This window comes from Lithobates pipiens, unplaced genomic scaffold (assembly GCF_037356315.1).
Source record: "Lithobates pipiens isolate NorthernLeopardFrog02 unplaced genomic scaffold, aLitPip1_a1.2 Scaffold_28, whole genome shotgun sequence".
NCBI lineage: Eukaryota > Metazoa > Chordata > Amphibia > Anura > Ranidae > Lithobates > Lithobates pipiens.
In genome coordinates this window covers 51,086,319-51,098,666 of record NW_027507789.1, presented here as the reverse complement: position 1 = coordinate 51,098,666, position 12,348 = coordinate 51,086,319, and the positions used below count along the sequence as shown (strand labels likewise).

Sequence of the window (12,348 nt, the reverse complement as noted above, 5' to 3'; positions counted from 1 at the left end):
CTGCTTCTTTCAGGAAGACTGATTCCCTTTTTGTCATCCTGGATGAATCCTATGAGGGTTCACAATCTCTAGGTGGTTCAGGCAGACCATCATCAAGGGTATGGTCTCAAGGATCAGGTTCCACTCTTTCCTGTCAAGTTGCACTTGAGTGCTTCTTGAGCTTTTTGGCATCAAGCAATTGTTTCCAAGATTTGCAAGACTGCCACCTGGTCTTCTGTTCACACATTCTCTAAATTCTACCCGGTGGTTGTTGCCAGCTTTATGTGTAAGGCATTCAGATGGCAATATGAGCTACAAGCAGTTCAGAGTTCTGAACTTTAAGGACTTCCTGTATCCCTCAATAGAAAAGAAATAAAATAAGATTTTTGTACCACTTTCCTACAACACTGATGCATGATGGTCATCGAAGAAATTATCGTGGGCTGGCATACAATTCTTTTTTTTGGCCATTGTCCAGTCATCCTATGGTTGGCAGTATAACCCAAAGGTTAAAGACTTTCAAAGCCCCTTTGTGAGCTACAGGAAGATTTCATGGTATGTTCTGAAATCCACTTTATCACTTAGACCCCTTTACCACTGAGGAGTTTTTCAAGCATTTTGGTATTAAACAAGCGCCTTAAAATCTCACGAAAAAAATCTGGCATGCACATCTTTGAAACATGTTTGGAGAGCTAAAAAAAAAAAAAATAGCACCTCAAAAACAGCCCTCTCCATTTAAATGAATCTGAAGCGCCTGAAAAGCACTTCAAAAGCGTCCCAAAACGGGGTTTAAGTCTGGGCTCTGACTGGGTCATGCAAGAACATTTACCCCTTTCTCCTTCAATCACTGTATGGTAATTTTTGCTGTGTGCTTTGGGTTATTATCATGTTGGGAGGTAAACCTTCTTCCCATTGACAATGTTCTGGGAGAGGGAAGCAGATTTTCCTCGAAAATTTAATGGTATTTTACCCCACCCATTTTTCTTCTATCCTGACAAGTGCTATTGCCCCTTCTGCAGAGAAACACCCCCATAACAAGATATTACCACCTCCACTGTAGGAATGGTGTTATTTGGATGGTGAGCTGTATTGGATTTCTGCCAGACATATCGTTTGGTGATAAATAAATAATAAAATGTTAGTCTAGATTTGGCTTTAATCAGCTGTTCACGATAGTAACCCAGAAGCAATGACATCCCTTCCAGTTTACTCAGAAACAATCAACGCCATTTAAAAAAAAATCGAAGTATTCAAAAACATCGATCTTGGTGTTTTGATTGCTTTTAAGGGCAGGGGAGGGATTTGGGGTTTCACAGTATAGACCGCAGATCCCTCTATAAGGAGTACCTGTCACATGCCTATTGCTGTAACAAAGGATGTTTATATTCCTTATGACATCAATAAAAGTGATTAAAAAAAACAACAGTGTAAAAATTAAATTAATAATAAAAAAGTGCCTCCGTCCCCCCATGCTAACCCACAAAGGCGAATGCGCACATCGATCATGCACGCAAACAGAGATCATTCCACCCATGTGAGGTATTGCTGTGAACACCAGATCAATACTGTTTTTTTACATGTAAACAAATAATCCTGAAGCCAAAGTGGTTAAAAAATAACTCAAAATTGTTTTAGGGCTTGCAAACACAATATAATCCACCATTTTTTTAAAAACATTTAAAAGAGGAGATTATGTTGAGTAAATAGATATCAAATATTTCAGCTTTCAAAATTGCATGTGCCCGTGAAATGGAAAAGTACTGCAGTACCCAAAATTATCCACAGGCAACTCTTTAAAATCCTTTACTGCTCACCAGTTTAGTGTTAACCCTGAATTATCGCCCTAGAACTATTTTTTATTTTTATTTCTTTACCTTGACGGTGATGCTTAATATGTGTTACACAACAGTTTTTTTATTTTTATTTTTTTACATGTGCACACCTGATGCATGCAGCCATTAAAATGTATGTGATGGTAGGGGGTAGGGATGAGCTCAGGCGTGTTCGTGTGGAACACGTGCAGAGCCCGCCAGGAAGTTGGCGCAGCGCTGCACTAATCACAGGAAATGAGACATTGCCCGATCTCTGCAGCCGCACATCGGGGCAATGTCTCACTGCCTGTGATTAGCGCAGCGCCCTGGCGGGTTCTGCACGTGTTCCATGCGAACACGCCTGAGCTCATCCCTAGTAGGGGGCTTTAAAATGTTTTCGAGTTTTTCAATTTATTTTATTAAACATTAATTTAACAACCTTATTGCTATCACAAGGGGGGCTGCGAAGCTTCCTATGTGATAACATAGTGCATTCCTCTTTCATGAGACATCAGGGGTCTTTTAGAAGTGCTCAGAGGTGAGTGCTTCCAAGTTTGTACACTACAGGTGAAAGAAAACGTTTTGTTATTTTCACTGTACCTTCTGTTGATGTGACGAAAGGGCAGTTATCAGACTTGTGGACACATTTGTAGTGCATGATCTCAACTTTTTATGAAAATGTGTGCTTTAATGAACGAATTTGGCATCATGGAATTTTTTTTTTAGAACTGTCACTGTGTTAGCACTGATTTTTAGCTCTTAAGTACTGATGTCTTCTTACCCAGGAGAGGACAGCCACAAGGAACACAGAGTGTCTCTCAGCACGGATATGGAGATGTTACTCAGGGGAGGTGATGATGAGGAGGATGAGGAGACATGACTGATGAATAAAGAAACCAACTACGAGGAACTGTGAAAGATAAATATGACCAATAATGTGAATTCCCCTTGGCTCACTCTGAAGTATATGCCAAGAGGACAGCAGAAGCATTTCACCATGAAAAACTGCGGACTAGTAGCTGTGACATTCATCAGTGCCTCAGACGTTCTGCCACCACCTATCAGCATTCATTTCGAATGAGGTCCACAGATGCTCATCACTCCAGACTCTTTAAAATATTTTACTATTTTCTGGATTCTGCAGTCCTTTTCTTTACTCTGATGTGTTGAAAAAGATGGGCATATACTGGTGTATCATAGTTTTATACTATAAGGACTAGTATATCTTCTCTGTATATTAGCACATTCTCTTTCATGTTGCAGATGGACAACCACCATCAGTTTCTCTATAAGCTGGCCTTACACAGACCTTATTAATGTGTGTTATCTATTATAGCTACATTTCAGTTAAACAGCTGGTCATGTGTCCACCATGCTGACCATTTCCATCAGGGTTGTGCTTAAAGCGTATCTAAATCCAAAAGTAATATATTGCAGCTTACTAATTCTTACATGTGGTGGCTGCAGTCATTTACTATTTTAAAGTGGTATTAAAGCAAAATTGCAGCCTTTTAAAAAAAAAATAAAAAAAAAAACCCCACGATGGTCACATTATATAATACATTCCGACATTAAAGCGGGAGTCCACCGGGACTCCGCGTTTTTTTTTTTTTTTTTTTTTTTTTAAAGCCAGCAGCTACAAATACTGCAGCTGCTGACTTTTAAATAGTGACACTTACCTGTCCAGCGCGCCCGCGATGTCGGCACCCGAAGCCGATCGCTCGCTCGGCTGCCGGGTCCCGCCGCCATCTTGGGTATGGGAATCAGGAAATGGAGCCTTTCGGCTTCATTTCCCGGTTCCCTACTGCGCATGCGCGAGCCGCGCGGCGCAATCCGGACGGTCCCCGCTGCCTCTGGGAGCTGTGTGTTTCCCAGCAGGCAGCGGGGCACTTGCTGAAGGGGGCGGGCGCTTGCGGAACGGGGCGTAACGTACGTCCCGTTCCGCAGAGAGCTAGCCCGGAAGTGGGTGCAGTTACCTGGATTATCCAGGTAACTGCACCCCCCTCCCCCCTGAAAGGTGCCGATTGTGGCGCCGGAGGGGGGGGGGATTCCGATGAGCGGAGGTCCATTTTAGGGTGGACCTCCGCTTTAAAGTGATTGTAAACCCTTACAACCCACTTTTTACTACAGGTAAGACTCTAATAAGGCTTACCTGTAGCTACCCTGGATATCTCCTAAACCTGCATGGTTTAGGAGATATCCCCTGTATCAGCATGTGCTGACGTCATCGGCACATGTGCACTGAAGCAACGGCACGTTCGTATCGCTGCTTCAGCTGACGTGTCATTACTGGCGTCTCATATGCGCATGGGAAACATCATTGCGGCCCTGTCCAATCACAGTGCCGTAGCTCGCGATATCTGGAAATAACTCCGGGAGCGATGTCACCGGCCGGACCAGTGTACAGGGACCGCTGCGGGGGCGTCGATCTAATGTGCTATGCATACTAACTCATTATGCCTTTGTCTTGCAGCTTTTTTTTTTTCTTTATAGTGGAGTGTGCTTACAACCACTTTAATAGTAAATTCACTTTTTTTTGTTGGATAGTTTTGCAAATTACTCATTGTCGCCTCCTTAGCAAGCACGCTCCTATCTTCCAGGACACAGTGCTCCTGGCCTCCCAGCATGCACCTCCCAATCCCACCCATGCATATTGCGTACAAAGCGTGGCACACTTGTATTGTGGAGGATGCCCATTGACTCCTGGGATTGATGACACTTATATCACAAGAGCCAACAGGCGGAAAGATATATTTATGTGAATTCTATGCTGTAACTGCTTATAAAGTTGGAGTTCAGCTTCCATTTATTACTGTATCTAAATCTGCTGCTACATCTAACACACCCCTCCCCTCATATTAACAATACTACTGTCCAAAGGTGCCCCCTTCACCCAGAGTGGGGGTGCTCTAATACAGGAGGTGTGTTAGTGGCCAGATCACCAGGTGAAAGCAGAGGGGAAAGGCCTAAAAAAAGAAAATGAATGTAGCCACCACTTATTATTGGTAAGCTACAATATAAGTTTTTAATACAATAATAATTTATAATACAATACATTTTGGGTTTAATATCGCTTTAGGCTTCTTCTTTTTTTTCCAACCTGATAATCTGGCTAATAAGTTTATTTTTAAACTTTCTGTAATAGACCAGTTTTATACCTTAACTTCCACACAAAAAGTGTAAGTTAGAGGGTTGAGGCAAACTACGCAACATACAGTGGTGTTTACAACCGCCAACTTTTATTCATTTAGTTAAAACTTTTATACAACAGTAAAAAAAAAAAAGGTTTCTGCAACTGATTAGAAAGTATTAGCGGGATCTATGCTTTAATTTATTAGTCACTTATGTGAAGACCAACTTTATCTAAAAGTCTATCAAATACTACCCTCTCCATACCATGCTGCTGCCAATGGGTGTCTCTGTTGCTCCTCCATAGAATACACTCTAAAAGAGGAAATGTTACTGGTCAGATCACCTGGTGGAAATAAAATAATAAAGCCCAAAAACAGAAAAATAAAGAAGCCACCATGTCTATGGGTTGGTAAACTTTATGTATAACATTTTTTCTTTTTGGATTGGATACAGTTCAATGATGAACTAATATGCCATTCAAGCGTAGAAGTAAGGCTTCCAGATTTATTAAACTCTTCTAACATTGTTCTTCTCCTTAAATGACTTGCAAATAGAGTCCTATCTCATTTCAGTGAACCTACATTTCAGGTCAGTAAACATAGAATTTTGATTGGTCTTTATAGGTTGGTGCACATTGCACGCTGTCTTGTTGAAAAGCCTAATTGTGAAATGTTTACCTCTTGATTCAAGTCTCTATAACTTGAATGTTATTATGTTCTGCAATTTGGTGGAGGTACAGTAAAATAACAAGTTGGAGATTTAATTTTGTTTGTGACTCTTTCTAATGTACAGTGCACGTGTTTTGTCATAGTTGTCAATCCTGTCTAGCCAGAAGTAATATATAATCTCTTATTTTCTTCTCAACGTCAACATAAGCTCATGTGCTCACTGTTTAAAGTGGTTGTAAACCCTTACAAACCACTTTGACCTACAGGTAAGCCTAGATTAAGGCTTACCTGTAAAGGAATATATAGAAGAGTGCCAAATCAGTAAAAAGTGCATTTATTTATACAATCAATAATAAATAAAAAATATTATTTGATTGTATAAATTAAATGCATTTTTTACTGATTTGGCGCTCTTCTATATATTCCTTTATTGGTATCCTATTCATTAGATGACTTCACTCTAAAGAAGCAGCTGCCGCAGGTGATTGTGCACATACATCCCTTATCCTCTAAGGACAGCAAGCAACCTTTCTGGATTTTCAGCAAATTCCAAGTACTGTTTTCTCAGATAACTTTTAAAAAAAAACATCTTGCTTTGATAAAAACTGTTTTGAATTTATTTTAATGAACAATACAGACTGAACTGAAAAGGACACACCAGTATCTTTTAAAGCGCTAGTATCTTGTGGTGTTTTTTTATCGTAAGGCTTACCTGTAGGTCCAAGAAATATCTTCTAAACCTATACGGTTTAGGAGATATTTACCCGAAGACAGCGGCGCGCAGGCGCACTGGGCAGGCCGCAGATTGCGGTGATATGCCGCGAATGTCGGCTCCCATGCGCATGCGTGGGAGTGACGTCATCGTTGCTCCGGCGATTTACAGCGCAGGAGACGCTCAGAACTACAGGGGACAGCTGGCTCCTGTGTCAGGTAAGTGACACATAATGAAATACTATGCGATGCATAGTAGTCCATTATGCTTTGCCTTTGCAGGGAATCAAAGAGGACGTAAACTCATTAAGGTTTACTTCCTCTTTAAGCCTTGATTTACAGCATTATCCTAATACAATGGGGGGTAAGTTTTACACTACATGTATATGTGCTTAGGTCAAATTTCATGAATGGGGTTTACAACCACTTATGAACACACAATCTAAGACCCCTTTCACACTGGGGTGTTTTTCAGGCACTTTAGCATAAAAAAAAGTGCCTGTAAAGCGATTGAAAGAAGCCTTATCTTCAGTGGGAAGGGGCACTTTAGGAGCGTTGTATTCACCGCTCCAAAAGCGCTGAAAAGAAGCTGTTTGCAGGACTTTTTTTGACACCCTGCCAGCACAGCGCCTCAATGTGAAAGCTCGAGTGCTTTCACACTGAGATCCCTTTCACACTGGAGAGTTTTTCAGGCGCTTTAGCTTTAAAAAAAAGCACCTGAAAGAAGCCACAACTGCAATCCCAATGTGAAAGCCAGAGTGCTTTCCCTAAACACCATTCACTTCAATAGGAGACCCATTTACAGGTTGACAAGCTGCGGGAGGACCTTCCATTGATGTAAGCAGGTTTTTGGGTGGAAACGTGGGGCACACTAAGACCCCTTTCACATTGTGCCGTTTTTCAGGCACTTTAGCGTTAAAAAAAAGCGCCTGTCAAGCGCCTGAAAGAAGCCTCATCTGCAATCCCAATGTGAAAGCCTGAGTGCTTTCACACTGAGATCCCTTTCACACTGGGGCGTTTTTCAGACGCTTTAGCTTTAAAAAAAGCACCTGAAAGAAGCCACAACTGCAACCCCAATGTGAAAGCCAGAGTGCTTTCACACTGAGGCGCTGCGCTGGTAGGGTGTGAAAAAAAAAAAAAAAAGTCCTGCAAGCGGCTTCTTTGCAGTGCTTTTGGAGCGGTGAAACCGCTCCTAAAGTGCCCCTTCCCATTTGAAATCAATGGGAATCGCTTTTGGCAGCAGCGCTTTGTGGGTGCTTTTAACCCTTTATTTGGCCACTAGCAGGGGTTAAAAGCGCCCCAATAGCGCTCGAAAAACTCTGGTAAAGCGCTGCTAGTTTAAGCAGCACTTTACGAGCGTTTTTTGGGCGCTGACATTATGAAAGGGCTCTTAAAGCACTTGGGCTTTCACATTGGGATTGCAGATGAGGCTTCTTTCAAGCGCTTTACAGGCACTTTTTTTAACGCTAAAGAGCCCCAGTGTGAAAGGGGTCTAAAGGTTGCTAAGTAGAATTCAATGCTAAAAACACAAAAAAAGGCAAATCCACTTTGCACTGCAAGTGCACTTAAAAGTGCACTTGGAAGTGCAGTCGCCCTAAATCTAAGGGGTAGATCTGAAATGAGTGAAAGCTCTGCTGATTTTATCATCCAATCATGTGAAAGCTAAAATGCTGTTTTTTTATTTTCTTGCATGTCCCCCCTCGGATCTACAGCAACTTTACTTCCAAGTGCACTTGCAGTGCAAAGTGGATTTTCCTTTCGTAAATAACCCCCAAAGTGTTCAAGTAAAGACCCAGGTGTAAATGGCAGGCGAGAGTATCCAGCAGAAATAAATGGGGAGAGACTAATTCTATAAAATGGGCAGCCTAAACCAAAGGATATCTTTACCGTAACTCAGACAATGAAAAAAAGAATAGGAGGGGAAGAAAAGTCAAAAGAGGGGGGGGGGGGGAAGGAATAAGAATAGGAGAGGTCCCATGGAATCTTGATAAGCATAGGATCAGATATGTAAAAAGAAGGTGATCAAATCTAGATGTATGGGCATACTCAATCCAGGGATGTCAGGTCCGAAGGAACTTATGGGAATCAGCCAAGATCACTGTCAACTATTCGTTAAACATAATGTTATGCATGCAGTATTTTACCACCTCGAAACTAAGGGTATGATTTTTCCAGGCCCAGCTTTTTTAATTTTAGTAGCTGTAAAGAGGTGTGTAGCCAATTGGCATTCTGAGTGGAAGGGAGAGTCAATTTGTTTATGAAGTGAGTTTTTGTTTTTAAGATTGGAGTGAAGTAGTGTACGTAGTAGCACATAAACCCTGATGCACAGTCTGCTCACCCTTGGACATGTCCACCAAATGTGCACCATCATTCCTGTTTGGGTATAACCACAAAAGCATAATGAAGAATACTGTTTACTGTGGAATAATGTGTGCAAATCAGGCTGGAGTATAGTACCATGGGTGTGGTATTTTGTACACATTTTGCTAAATAAATATGTTATTGGAACATTTAGCAATATTCTGTGCCATGACCTGCCAGTCCTCTGGATCAAGCACAGCCCCTAACTCACTTTGATATTGGCTTTGATAGTTACCGGAGGTTTCTTCCGAGAGACAATATTGGAGCATACCAGGAAGACGATACACGAAGAGTATGGGCATGATTTGCAGATTCTTTCAAAAGACGTCAAGCTATAAGGTGGAGTTTGTGTATGATGAAGTTAAAAACAAAGTGTCTAAGTAAAAATGCTCTCACAATGGAATATCATGGGAAGATCTGAAAGTATAGAAGGTAAGTATCTGAATAGGGGGTGAGAAGGTAATGGACATTATCAAAACCATCATTGGTCCACCAGTCAAATTGGGTCAGATGATCAAGACCTAGAGGAAATGAGGGACAGCGGAGTAAAGGTAATAAGGGTAAATGTGAAGAGATTAAGCCAGCAGAGTATTTAAGGGAGTCCCAAAGCTTAAGAGTAAAGGTCAGAATCTGATTCAAGGATTTAGGTTGGAAAGTCGGGGGAGCCATGGTAGTGAGGCCAGCGGGACTGGATGGACCTCGATAAGATCTAAGGGAGTCCCAATGCAGTAAATGGGAAATGTTGTACAAGTGTGAGAGATAGACAATGTTTGCCGCCAAATAGTAAGCTTGTAGGGTAGGGTCAGACAACCTGACGGATGTTTTTACATGTGAAGAGTATCTGTTTATGTATACGAGGCTGAGAAACCCCAATTAAAGTGTAGGTTTTTCTGCTGATATATTCGGAGTATGTGGGAGGGGATGGGAACTAGAAGGACTCGAAAGGCATACAGTAACTTAGGAAGCTATATTATCCGGACAGCATTAATTCTGCCGAACTGTAACAGCGGAAAAATGAGACCACGAATCAAGCATGGAAGACAATTTCCAAAGTAGGTGAGGGTAGTTAGCCAGGTATAGAGCCTTGGAAGTTGGCGTAAAGCAGATACCCAGATACAATAAAGTGGAAGAAAAAGGCTTGTCTCTGGTGGTTGCTGAAAGGGTTACCGACATGACTTAACAGGGTAGGGTTGACATGTAGGCCTGAAAGGGAGGCAAATATATCTAGGAATCGAAAGAGGTTTGGCAAGGATAGATGGAGGGAAGTAATAGACACAAAAATGTCAGAAGCAAAAAGTGAGATCTTATGGGAAGAACCTGCTACCTCCAAGCCTATAATATCAATATGGCAATGTATAGTCTCAACCAAAGGCTCAATAGTCAAAACAAACAACAAAGGTGAGAGGGGCAACAATGCCTGGTACCTCTCTGGATAGGAAACAAAGGAGATTCAAATCTGTAATATCTTATCTTAGCGTGGGGAACACGCTAGCATGTCTAATTGGGGCATGTTTGGAGGAAAATGTTCTTAGTTGCCCAACATTGTGTTGGGTTTGTTCACTGTAGCGTACCATTTCTGGAAGGTCCAACGGAGAGTCCATTCCACTGAGCCTGATCCAAGGCACTATGGCTGGGGAGAGTGGGTGAATGCTTTAACAGGGCTAGTCAAAGTCTGGACATTTAAGTGTTACTCAACCCAGGACTCTACATTCACTATATCTGGTCTCCCACAGAACATGGAAATGCAATACTTTTAGTATACAGTATATGAACTGCTAAATACCTTTTCTCATCAGCAGTTAGAGCAGTCTTGTGACTTCTATCAGGGTCCAGCAGAGCAATGGTTAAAGCTTGTAGTATATGTTTTTCATTCTCCCCTGATTGTCCTGTGAAACTGCAGGACCCCTGACCCTCTGGACAGTGCTGATTGGCCCTGTGCCGATCACATGCACCCTCCCAAGAAAAAATTAATCTCTAGAAATACACAGCAAACTGAGCATGTGCAGAGTGCCTCAAAAGACTGTTATCAGGAAATGGTTTGGGGACACTTGAAGAAGGGGAGGATCAGAGAAGCCAAGATCAAACAGCCTTTTTTACACAATGCAGAGGATTAACCCCTTTGGTTCCACATTGAGTATAACAAGCATACTTGGCTGCATATACAGACTGATTTTACTGTTGTGGATTTAGAAACACTTTAAATCTGATTGAGTTTCTGTGGCGTGACTTTTAAACAGGCCGTTTATGCTCAAAAACACTCCAGTGTGGCTGAAATAAAACAATTCTGAAAGAAAGGATGGGCCAAAATTCCTCCACAGCGATGTGAAAGACTCATTGCCAGTTATCGCAAACGCTTGATTTCAGTTGTTGCCGTCAAGGGTGGCATAACCAGTTATTAGGTTTAGCAGCAATTACTTTTTCACAGTACTGTATATATAGGGAAGCAAACTGGGAGACGGGCCAGGAAGTGATGGAAGGGAAGGAAATATAAACCCAGAGAATAGCAGGGACCCCCATAGGTGAGCACAGAAGCCAACAACACATGTGAAAGAATCAGAGGACTAGGAGAAACGCTGCAGCAAGGAGGTCAGAATACACAGGCAGGAAAACTGCGGGCTAAATCATGACAGGTTTGACAAGTTTTTTCCAGCACAGTTGATCCCCCTAAACAAAAAGGCTATTAGGCACTTTATAAAACACTATATTAAACCCAAAATCAAACATTTACTATATTGCAGCTTACCAATTCATATGTGATGACTGCATTTGTTTTCTTTTTTTAGACTTTCATTTTCACCTGGTGATCCTGCAAGTAAGTCTGTTGTTTTATCAATAGAAAATGCTCTCCTGCAAATGTAGCAGTTAGAGTGTGGAGACAAACTATTTACCGCTGACAGAGGTGCTTACAATAATCAGCTTGTATTATTATTTATGTAAAACCTTTATCCCATAAAGAAAAAAAAACAACTGTTGCTGTAACTACTTATAAAGTGATGACCTGGAGTTTGGCTTCAGTTTACTAGTGTATCTAAATCTCCCAGTCCATCTAATACTCCCATTCCCCCATATAATAATGCTATTGTCCAAAGGTTACAGCTCCTTCATCCAGAGTGGGGGCGCTCTAATACAGGAGGTGTGTTACTGGCCAGATCACCAACCAGAGGGAAGTGAAAACAGAGGGGGGGGGGGGGGGGGGGGGGGAAAGGCTTAAAAAAAAAAAAAAAAAAAAAAAAAAAAAAAGAGAAAACTGAAGCAGCCATCACATCTAATGATTGGTAAGCTGCAATATAATACATTTTTGGTCGTGGGTTTAATACCGCTTGAAGGTCAGCTTATCCTACCTGTGTTCTTTTGTGATGGATCATAGTGTTTGTTTCTACTGAGATATATATATATATATATATATATATATATATATATATATATATATATATGAGAGAGAGAGAGATTGATTATATATGGATAGATAGATATATACAGAAGACCATTCATTGAGAATTGAATAACCATAAGGACTAGTTAAAACCTTTTGATGTTTTTTTTTGTTTTTTTTTTTTCACATATAAGTAGAAATCGCCCGTCAATTGTCACTTAAATAGGTCGATGATTCCTGTTGGTGACAACAAGAAATTTGGATTTCTCTGATGATTTTCTGTCCCGGTGACAATGATCAGAGGAACAGAGGG

The 12,348-nt window shown here is 41.3% G+C and overlaps 1 protein-coding gene across 3 annotated transcripts in view; it reads left to right on the top strand.

The window, feature by feature from the left end:
* The window catches only part of SLC35H1 (solute carrier family 35 member H1), a 57,997-nt gene extending 52,312 nt beyond the window's left edge, over positions 1-5,685 (top strand). For all 3 annotated transcript variants that reach the window (XM_077459204.1, XM_077459205.1, XM_077459207.1), the window contains one exon: positions 2,576-5,685. In XM_077459204.1, coding sequence (XP_077315330.1) covers positions 2,576-2,670 — 95 coding nt within the window. In that variant the 3' untranslated portion in view covers positions 2,671-5,685. The remainder of the gene's footprint in view (positions 1-2,575) is intronic.
* Positions 5,686-12,348: the final 6,663 nt, after the last annotated feature.